This window comes from Cucurbita moschata, unplaced genomic scaffold (assembly GCF_002738365.1).
Source record: "Cucurbita moschata cultivar Rifu unplaced genomic scaffold, Cmos_1.0 Cmo_Scf00005, whole genome shotgun sequence".
NCBI classification, from domain to species: Eukaryota; Viridiplantae; Streptophyta; class Magnoliopsida; order Cucurbitales; family Cucurbitaceae; genus Cucurbita; species Cucurbita moschata.
Window position 1 is genome coordinate 5,472,193 of NW_019268521.1, and position 10,740 is coordinate 5,482,932.

General features: G+C 39.9%; 3 protein-coding genes across 3 annotated transcripts; 1 reads left to right on the plus strand and 2 right to left on the minus strand.

The window, feature by feature from the left end:
- Positions 1-1,238: 1,238 nt before the first annotated feature.
- LOC111443229 (solute carrier family 25 member 44-like) lies at positions 1,239-2,814 on the minus strand. The gene has a single exon (XM_023080954.1). The coding sequence runs from the start codon at positions 2,568-2,570 to the stop codon at positions 1,524-1,526; it is 1,047 nt and encodes a 348-aa protein (XP_022936722.1). The 5' UTR covers positions 2,571-2,814; the 3' UTR covers positions 1,239-1,523.
- A 1,231-nt stretch (positions 2,815-4,045) lies between these two features.
- LOC111443230 (17.3 kDa class II heat shock protein-like) lies at positions 4,046-4,843 on the plus strand. The gene has a single exon (XM_023080955.1). The coding sequence runs from the start codon at positions 4,178-4,180 to the stop codon at positions 4,646-4,648; it is 471 nt and encodes a 156-aa protein (XP_022936723.1). The 5' UTR covers positions 4,046-4,177; the 3' UTR covers positions 4,649-4,843.
- On the minus strand, positions 4,800-9,860 carry LOC111443222 (probable 28S rRNA (cytosine-C(5))-methyltransferase). Its single transcript, XM_023080941.1, has 13 exons — positions 9,530-9,860; positions 8,582-8,640; positions 8,405-8,455; positions 7,866-8,001; positions 7,476-7,561; positions 7,101-7,199; positions 6,936-6,989; positions 6,499-6,643; positions 6,178-6,239; positions 5,803-5,890; positions 5,620-5,700; positions 5,370-5,531; positions 4,800-5,272 (listed from the first exon to the last, which is right to left on the minus strand). Exons 1-13 carry the CDS (start codon positions 9,774-9,776, stop codon positions 5,010-5,012), a joined length of 1,533 nt encoding a protein of 510 aa, XP_022936709.1. The 5' UTR covers positions 9,777-9,860; the 3' UTR covers positions 4,800-5,009.
- Between the last annotated feature and the right edge of the window lie 880 nt (positions 9,861-10,740).

The window sequence follows — 10,740 nt, forward strand, 5'->3', positions numbered from 1 at the left end:
AAAAAAAAAAAAAAAAAAAAAAAAAAAAAAAAAAAAAAAAAAAAAAAAAAAAAAAAAAAAAAGTTATTTAATTACTTTTACTAAATGCAATAAAATAAATATTCTGAAAACTGTAGTGAATATAATAAATTTTTATTTTTAATTAATAGTTTTTTTATTAAAAAAAAATTGTATAATAAGTCAATTTTGGTGCTAACTTCTTTCGAAAAACCCAACCGCCCGCCGGCGCCAACTGCAATAAACTACTTCCGGCGCTTTAACAATTATATCCCTTCACTCAGAATCCCGGCGAGTTCCCGTTATGAAAATTCCATCGGAATTACCCTCTATTCACCGACGACAATCTCAGTTTCACTCCCTTCTTCCATTTCTGGTGAAGCTGCCGCTGCTGACGTGGATTATCGGCGTTCTACTGTGAGACCCTCTGTCATTACTTCTTCCCCGGCAAAACCCGTCATCGGGAACGTCAAGATCATGTAAAAATTAGGATTTGAAAGAGTATAATGGTGACCCATGACAAAAAATTGGGAGGTTTCCACACCCTTGTAAGGAATGTTTCGTTTCCTTCTTCAACCGACTCCTTCTTCAACCGACGTGGGATCTCACAATCCACCCTGCTTAGAGCCCAACGTACTCGCTGGCACACCGCCCGGTGTCTGGCTTTGATACCATTTGTAACAACTCAAGCCCACCGCTAGCCGATATTGTTCTCTTCGAACTTTCCCTTTCAAACTTCCCCTCAACATTTTTAAAACAGGGAGAGGTTTCCACACCCTTATAAATCGAGTACCTTTCTCGTAACCATGGGAACACAAGAAAGGAGAATATGTATGGAGAAAGTCCAATAAACATCAAATCAAAAGGCAGTATGCACTACAATCCTCTAGACAAACAGACAGGTAATCACTTCAGAAGATAAATACCAAGCTTAAGGACATAAACAACAATGGATTCTCACTTTAGAACATGTTAAATTCAGAGAAGCTTCTGAATTCTGTAAACTCCACATCTCTTAGCGTCGGCCTGGCTCGAAATATTTGAAAAATTCTCCGAGTTCCTGTTAGATCTTCAGAGAGAAAAGTTAACAATGTATAATCATTAGAACTCCTAGAACCAACCTTAGAGTGAATGAAGACTCCCGAATCAATCCGCGGGGTAGACCACGAGCAAGAGGCAATAATCATCAATGCTCGAGTTCCTCGCCCAACAACAAACTTCGAAAAAGAAGCTAGATAAGATAGGCCTAGAAGAAGATTATATTTCTTGGAAGTATATAATACAAATCATTGATAACTAGTTTATATTAGCACAAACATGTGTACAAGAGAAATGAAAGGAAAAATGAAGTGCCTTATTGATGAGGTATGAACATTACAAGTTTTCATGCCATATTCAGTATGATCGTGAACCATGTCTACCCAGCAATACGGGAAAATGGCAATCATGTAGTCTATACTCAGAAAATGGCAATCATGTAACTTGCAAAGTATCCTTTGTATATCTGTCATCGCCCGCTCGAGTGATCAGCTCAAACGATCTTGGTTCTTAGCAGATAGCCGTTTGAGAAACTCATAGGTTGTGATCATGGTGGTTGCAGACATAGCCATCGAAGCCCACCTCGGTCCAAGCCCTCTATAACAAGCATTCAGACCGCCGTCCTTCACCAAGTTCCTTACGGTCTGCAACGCTGTTAGAGGGCGTCTCTGGCCATTTTCTTCTCCATCCAAAACTTGCAATCTGGTCTTGATGGTATCCAATGGCATTGTTATCATAGCACAAACCCCACTGGCAAAGGTTGCACTCAAGCCTTGAACTGCCACTGTTGCCTTGGAATCTGCTTTAAAACCATATCCACTTATACAACTCTCATCCTTCTTACTTGTGTAGTAGCTTAGACCACTCCAAATGAATCTATGAGCTACAGAGTAAGAAGCCCACCAAACTGCATTTGATGGAGCATATGTCAATATTGAAATCCCAAATCCCCTATACAATCCTCGCAAGCCATCAGCATAAATGATCTTTCTAAACGCGTCGATACCGTTTTTATAAACGCAAGAATTAAGATTAGAAACACTGTTCTTAGCATTGATACAGCTGCCCTGAACCATTAGTCGTTGGCTTACAACATCTACTGGAGTCCAGACCAATTGAGCAGCCATGGCAGAGCTCAACCCTGCAGCTGCATTAGCTACAGCCATGGCTGTGGTGTCTGAAAGACCTAGCCTAATAGTTGCACTTCCAACACCACTCTTGGTAACTTCAAGAGCTGCCATGTAAAAGGCTCGAGCTGGGATAGTTCCCATTAAAGAGGTTCCAAACCCTCTGTAAAATCCTCTTAAGCCTTCATGGCGCATGATAGAATATGACATTTTAAAGCAGGATAACTTGGTAGAAGAAACCTGAAGTCGAGTTTTCAAGACAACAATAGGATAAAGGGCGGTTGATACACCTGAAAATAAAGCAGCACCCAGAACAAAGAATTTGGATTTGTCTAACATATCCCAATCAACCTCTGCTGGGATATGAATTTCAGAGGTTGATTCATCCTCAGCGGCATCTAGGCTCATCTTAGCCAGTTCTAAAGCTACTTACAAACCACCCCAGAAACCAGATGAACCGTCTTCCTTCTACAAATTATGTAATCAAAGCTCCTATCTCGTGTAAGAGAAGTAATTTACAGAAACAAAACTTCAAAAATGAAATACAGAAAAGACCCAAATGAAAAGGGTCATCATAGAAACAAAAAAAGGGAGATCAGAAGATGAACTACAAGAGACAAAAACAGCAATAAGTGGAGTATTTACGTTTGTCTGGAAATGGAGTGTGAGATGGCAGAATCCAATACGATCAACCCGCGTAGGCAAAGGGGGAGAAACGGGAAATCAGGTGATTCCAGCGCCAAACAAACGCAAACCCAAATCGAAAAAGGGTCTGTAGAAAACCCAGAAAGCAGCGAGAGCGGAAATGGAGGCGGAGGAAGGAATATAAAGATCTGAAGACGAAGGGAAGGACAAGATTTATGGATTTTCGCGAGGGTTTTGAGGATCGAGGAGGGTGGACACGTGTCCATCACCATGTCGAGGTCATTTTTAGATATTAACCTCTTTTAGGGATGAACCAAAAGCCGAGAACGAAAGCCAGAGGCTAAGCATTCTTAAGGTTTGATTGAAATCCCATTGTTGGGGCGGTGAAGAAGCAGAGACTCGGGCAACAGAACCGGATCGGCACATAGTTTTTCTCCGACACACATGCCAATAGCTCAAGGCTTCAGTTTTCATCACTTCTGTACACTTATGTTCAAAAAGGTGACGACGGCTTAGCTTTTGATCAATCCATTTACAAATCCATGGCCGGTTTTTGTGCGATCAACGGAAACCATCGACTCTTGGTAATGGTTCACATTTTCAGAACCCAAGAACAGGGAGCGTTTTATGGGGGGAAATGGAATTCTGTGGGCTACCAACCCGAAACATGGGCCGGTACTGCCTCAGGCCCATTTGTGCCAATCCATTCTCAAAGCCCATTACGAAAGTTGGTCTTTTTGGGCCAAGTATCTTCGTTAATCCACGTCGGAGAATTGCTTTCGGCTGCTAATGCCACGTCGCTCCAGGTTCAAGGCCACGTGGAGGGTAGCTTCCTAGATGGACAGCCACGTACGTAGCGCCGTTGGGTCATCTGTGCATTGGTTAAACTTATTTGTACAAAACTTTATTTTATTGAAATTAAAGAGTTTAATTTTATGAAATTGAAATTTTAAAATTAAATGAAATGTAAAATTGTAGAAATTGAAATTTCAGGTAAAAATCAGCGGTATTCCTTTATTTTTCTTTTTTTCTTAGAAAAAAATTAAATTATTAATCCAAATAAAAAGTTCCCTCCGTAATATTCTCAAATGACAAGGTCATTATCGTCTATTGACTCCGTCAACTTCCAGAATCCAAACGAGGAATGCGACAGAAGCTCCTGGAACCTCCTTCCAGCTCTTCTCAATACTTCCAGAAAATTCGTCCTTCGGTTCCTTAAGTTCATTCACAACACATATAAAACCGAACCAACCGGTCACCATTCCCCGCAAGTAAAACATCTCTTCCATAACGTTTCCTATAGCAACATTCTCCTTTGCGCCAACATTCCTTCTCCTGTGTTCTTTCCCTAAGCATCAAACAAGAGGAAGATGGATCTCAGAGTCATGGGCTTGGACTCCCCACTCTTCTCCACCCTCCAGCACGTGATGGACTTCGCCGATGACGCCGACAAGTCTTTCAGCGCCCCGACCCGTACCTACGTCCGGGACGCCAAGGCCATGGCAGCCACTCCGGCCGACGTCAAGGAGTACCCGAATTCCTATGTTTTTGTCGTCGACATGCCGGGGTTGAAGGTTGGTGACATCAAGGTTCAGGTAGAGGAAGACAATGTGCTACTGGTAAGTGGCGAGAGGAAGAGGGAGGAGGAGAAAGAGGGGGCTAAGTACGTAAGGATGGAGAGAAGAGTCGGCAAGTTTATGAGGAAATTTGTGTTGCCGGAAAATGCCAACACGGATGCCATTACGGCGGTTTGTCAGGACGGTGTGCTTACTGTGACTGTGCAAAAGTTGCCACCACCGGAGCCTAAGAAGCCCAAGATCGTTGAGGTCAAGGTCAATTGATGGGGCGGGAGTATTATGGATGTGGATTCCTACTTCTGAACTTTGGATCATGGGTTTTCAAGATATGGCACCATGGTGTACGTGTGTGTTTTATTTTCCCTTTCCTTTTTGCTGTCGTAATAACCGATATGTGGGGGTTACCTCTGTAGTGTGTGCTTGAAGGTTTATTTTAATGAAAATTTTAAGGTTTTATAACACGTCTGTCGTCTAGATATAAGACACAGTCAATTAGCCGCTATGCAATATTCTGAACTTAAAGATAACAATGAAAAGCTAGGCTTGAATTGAATTCTAACTTCTACTAACCTGAGCAGAAATGTTGAAACTTTGAAGATTTTACTGTGCTCTGTTTTGAGAATAATCAAGATCTTGTTCTGGTTTTGGATGGAGTGTGGATTTTTCTCCGTCGTGTCCTCTTTGAATGTGCATACATCCACATTTTGAACATGCTGGTCGGAAGGCACGCAACTGCCCGACTGTTCCTGACGTTTCCACCATGATTTCTAGAGCTTTTGTCTCTACTAGAAATTTGGGGAAATGGGTGCGTCGTGTTCTGCTTCTTAAATAGTGCTATGAAGAATCCTTCTGTGTCTTCGATGGGGTCGGTTCGAAGCAAATGGTTAGCTGCATAATGAGAAAATAATCCAAAAGTTCTCTAAATAGCTCTAATTTGAATAGGGCGAGTTCAAAAAAAGACGCCAAATAATCTGTTGATACTTACCGCCGGCGAAAACTGGGTGACCTCGCCGCTGCCACTGTGGGAACGGAGTTTCCAGTTGAAAGCCATGCGATTCAGCCAGAGGTAATAATGACTGTACAACATCTTCGTTTTCAACTTGATGAACAGAACAAGTGCTGTAAACAATTCTCTCTACGGCAGGAACTGCGAGGAGATGACGTTAGTCATGAGCAGCGAATAGAAAAGGGATTGCTTTATAGGAGAATACATTGCTATAGGAAACTGAACTCACAGGAAAATGCATGAGCTAGAGCCTTCCTCTGAAAGGCAGCAAGTTTTTCCAGTCGTTCAAGGTCATCCCCAGAGCTCTTCCCTGCACAAATCATGAAGACAGATGAAGGTAGCACTAACCAGAAGAAGATATAGCAGATAATAGATTACGAATTGTGCTAACTATTACACGGCTAGGAGTTACCTTCAACATGTGACGGGAGCAAATGATCTAATCTAGCAGCTGCAGTTCCAGAGCCAGAGCAGGAAGGATCCAAAAGAATGGCACGGACCTTGAAAAATCAAAAGAGGATGATGCAAGAGTGAACATTTTCCAGCTGAATATCAGTATGCCGTGGCAAAAATGCAAACTATTCTAATTTCTAAGCAATAATGGCTGTGGTTATTACTTATTATTTCTATCGTTCTGTCAAAACCAAGGGGCAATGGACTTTCCTTGTAAACGCTTAAAGCTGTAATGCTTGGCTAATCTAACCACATCAGAGAAGCCATCGTTTAAAAGAACAGGAGGGTGGTAACTGAACAAAAGATGATCAGTGCGGATCGGAGCAGAACTTACTTTGGACAACGAAGGATCTTTTGGATCAAGAGCAAGGAAATCCCCATGCAAAACTTCTATATCTTGCACCAAGGTTAAGTTTAATCAAGGTAACGTACAAGTTACAGGAACATATTGGAATCAATAAAGGAACTATTCAGGAAATTAGCTGGTAATGGCATAAACGGGGACATCATGTTACTTTTTAGCCTCCAACCCATTAAAATGAAAGGCTCATATACAAAGTGATTTAATCTAGTTAGAGAAAACAACATGATGTAAAATTGCAGATGGATAGAGAGTTGATAGTTACGAAACCCATATACTATCGACAAAGGATACTAGAAGCTCCCGATAGTTTGATTGTATGTTGTAAGCGTTTGACCCTGTTTTCGTTCAATTCACATGCAATGATCCTTCCTTCTCCGTTCATGAGAGAGGCAAGGTGAACAGTTTTGTTACCCGGAGCTGAACATGCATCAAGGACCTTCAATAATACAAAATATCAGAACGGAAAGTATCAACGCTAAAGTAATCAAGCTAAAGGGAGGATGAACAAAGCTGAAACATGTTATAAAGTGGTGGAAAGAAAAGAAGCAATAAAACACGAGTTCATACACCAGAAAGGATGTTAAGTTGTTCGTAAAACAGTAAGTTGTTCGACAGAACTTATAATATCAATTAAAGGTGGAAAAGAGCGAGGAGAAACCAAGAAACCATAGAAATCGATCCAAATTATGAAGTGAGCTCGACAGTAAGTACAGGCTAAGTGGTCTTACTTCCCATCCTGGCTTGGGATCAAGGGCTACTGCAACCATAGAACTAGCCTTCCCCTACAAACATCAGCACTAACTTGTTGTTATACAATAGAAAGAAAGAAGAGCAACCCTTGACCTTTAATACATGTTCGTGATAAATTGGACTGAACAAAACTAGGGACTTACTTGCATGAAGATACTCCCATCTGCAACCAATGGATGATCATGTAAATCGCTGCCTGGAGGAAGTACCAAGAGGTCAGGAACCATGTCATCCTTCTGAACCTATTTGACATAATAACCAGCACCTTTAAGGAATTCTTCTGAAGTGTCCAAATGGAATACAAACCTTACCAACAATAAAACTCAGGACAGATTCTATCCCAGCATCCATTATGCATGTTTTAAAAGGATTAAAGGGGCTAGGAGGCGCTTAGAATAATTAATAATTTACAAAATGATGAAGTGTGCAATAAGTGAAGATAACTCTGCTGTGGCTATTGAACTCTACACTACTTTTAAAACACATCAACAACAATTCGGAAAGATTTTGGAACTCACTGCATATCTTTTGCCTAATTCTTGTATTGCAGTGTGAACATCCATCTTCAAAGTATTCACACGGATAAAACGAGGCCTTGAAACACCTGAATTTGAAGATCAGAGTTGAATAGGTATAATAACTAAGGTCCGTTTGATAACCATAAAAATTAAGCTTGTAAACACTACTTCTACTCCTAAGTTTTTACATTTTGTATTCATTTCTACTCGTGTTTTAAAAAATCAAGTCAAGTTTTGATAACTACGAAAAATAGTTTTCGTTTTCAAAAAATTGTTCTGTTTTTAGAATTTGACTAAGAATGCGAGTAAAAAACAGAAAACTAAAAAGTAATCAAACCAGGCCTAAGCTAGTAGAATCAGCACAACAACAGAATCATAAAGAACACTTACCAGGATTATGACCACGGGCTATTAAGTCTTCAATATTATTTGCTTTTCTCTTTGACAAAAGCTGTGTAACCACAGATTGTAAAGCGCTTTGCTGCCGCATAAGAAACTTCTCTGCATCGCCAGCTAAAGGGGTTTTCTACGCATAGTTCCATAAAATATTGTCAATCAACACCAAATGTAAAATAAGCAAGCTGCAGCAGTCTCAGTAGCAGAAGTTTTTACATATTCACTAGACACATTATTGTAACAATAATTTATCCAAGGTATTGAAATACACGATCCGACCTCCAAACTCCCAGCGGACCCAGTAACTCTTGATGATATAAGTACTTCTAAACTCAAAGCCATGCCCATAGAGTTACTATTGAAGATGGACAAAACTGATTTCGAGTAAATAAATTTGAAAACATCTTGATGGTCGACACAGAATTTGAGCAACAATAAATCCACCCCCGCTTGTTCAACTATCATAAAACATTTTCGGAGTCGACCTTTGAATGATAAACTGATATTGTCTTGATCTAAGATTTATAAAATACCTGGCCTAGGAGGATATCATACATGATGACATAAATTAATTCCTTCTGCCTCTGCAACGATATTAGATTAATGTTATGGTATGTTTGTGGTAAGTGAGAAAGCTATCAAGACAGAATTATCCAAGACTTGAGAAATATGTATGAAGCAAATGAATTACAAAGAAGATGCAAGAGTACCTTCCATTTGTTGCTCAATAAATCAGCAGCCTCCAGTACTTCCTTGATTATAGGGAGGTCTAATAATACAACCAAAGCGAGAGAATTCAGAAAGCTACAAAATGAACCTTTTTAGTTATGCTACATCACCGCAGATATTACCACTGAAGGGCGAGGAAAGAGATGATTTACCGAGCTTGTCACATAATCATTCACATCAAATAAATAGGATTTCAATTTCCCAGATAATCTATTGCTACGCTATCAATCCAGTTCGAAGTTGTAGAGCAAAAACTGTTGCATTACAATATAGGCGGTTGAGGATGGTTGGTTGGGAGGGAGCCTGACCTTGGCTAATTTAGGGAATGATCTTGGGTTCAGAATTGAGGAATAAATCTCCATTGGAATGAAACTAACAGCAAAGTCACGAGAGATTATGCTCAAAGTGGACAATATCATACCATTGTGGAGATTCGTGATTCCTAACATGATATCATCAGAGTGCCCTTATTTTAATCATGTGAATAGAATCCTTAAATTTCGAACAAATGGTGTTCTTATTCGATGGCTCCAGAGAATGGAGTCGAACCTCATTTAAGGAGAGGCTATTCGAGACTACATAGCTTCAGGAGAGGCTCTATGGTATACTTTATTCGAGGGGAGGATTGCTAATGATGGTTGGAATTGTTCGGAGTCCCGCTATGACTAATTTAAAGAATGATTATGGGTTTATAATTAAGGAATACATCTCCAACATCATTGTTGGAGAAAGCAAAAGCAAACCCAAAGCAAACCCATGAAAGCTTAGGCTCAAAATGGACAATATATACATGATTCCTAACACTCCTATTCAATCGCAAAACAAAATGTTGAACTAAAACCAATATTTTCTTCTGATACCTACACGAGAATCGTTTGAAAATCCTTTTCAGCATTCATGGCGGGAAAGAGTCGTTGTTCAGAACTTACACTTGAGAGTCTTGCAAACAAGAGCGAATGTACCCTTCTTATTCCGAACAGACGGAGCATAAACGAGTGACTTAATGGAGGCGACGGCTCGACGTTGAGCATCACCCTCAAGAACACGCCGCAATATCTTCGCCGCCTCTCTCCTAGCGAAGTATGCCGAACGGTCCGCGTTGCTCATCCGCCGACTTTCTGATTTACCGGCGGTTCCCGCCACCGATGGCTTGGTTCTGGGGTTAACGCGCCCCATGGCTGCGCAGAAGGCACACTCCAAACTCCAATCGAGACCCTGTGAAGGTCGTTGAGCCCAATTGTGCTGTGAAATGACGTCGTATCATAGGGCAAAGTCCTGGGCATAAACCAGCGTGTTAAATTCCAATTAAGACCTCTTGTCTTGGGTGAAAATAATTATAATATTCTTTTGCGAAAATGACATGTTTTAATTAGGATTTATTAATTATACTCTAATGAAAATATTGTCGATTAAGAGTAAACTATTTTTTTCCAACTACTCAATGGATATATAATAAGGAATAAAAATATACAAAATAAATTGAATAAAAAAATCTATTATGGGTTCAAATTATTCTATTTATATATGAGAAAATAATATATTTAAAATTTTCAAATTTAAAGACACACATGCAAAGCCGTCTAAATAGACTTTTAAAATAATGGGAATTGTTAGACGAACACGGACTCTCCACAATAATATGATATTGTCCACTTTGAACATAAGCTTTCATGGCTCTGCTTTGTGCTCCCCCAAAATGTCTCACACTAATGGAGAGTGTATTATTTGATTATAAACCCATTATCATTCTCTAAATTAGCTGATGTGGGACTTTAAATGCCATGAGAGTTTATGCTCAAAGTGGACAATATCATACCATTGTGGAGAGTCGTGTTCGTTTAACATGGTATCAGAGTCGTGCCAATAGATTGGTCAATTCTCAAATATCGAACAAAGAACTCCAAAAGAAAATGAGTGGAGCCAAGCCTGGATTGAGGACAATATCTTACCATTGTGGAGAGTCGTGTTCGTCTAACATGGTATGAGAGTCGTGCCAATAGATTGGTAAATCTTCAAATATCGAATAAAGAACTCCAAAAGAAAAGGAGTGGAGCTAAACCAGGATTGAGGAGAGGTGACGAATGATGAAAGTCCCACTTTTTTTTTTTTTTTTTTTTATCTGAAAACAAAAATAAATTTT

Bases quoted from the DNA above. Each gene is read 5' to 3' on its own strand.
- LOC111443222 (XM_023080941.1), bottom strand. From the start codon at position 9,776: ATGGGGCGCGTTAACCCCAGAACCAAGCCATCGGTGGCGGGAACCGCC. The intron at 7,200-7,475 runs GTGAGTTCCAAA...TATGTCAAATAG, and splicing joins AATTAGGCAAAAGATATGCA to GTTCAGAAGGATGACATGGT. The intron at 5,532-5,619 runs GTGAGTTCAGTT...ATCTCCTCGCAG, and splicing joins TCTAGCTCATGCATTTTCCT to TTCCTGCCGTAGAGAGAATT.
- LOC111443230 (XM_023080955.1), top strand. From the start codon at position 4,178: ATGGATCTCAGAGTCATGGGCTTGGACTCCCCACTCTTCTCCACCCTC.
- LOC111443229 (XM_023080954.1), bottom strand. From the start codon at position 2,570: ATGAGCCTAGATGCCGCTGAGGATGAATCAACCTCTGAAATTCATATC.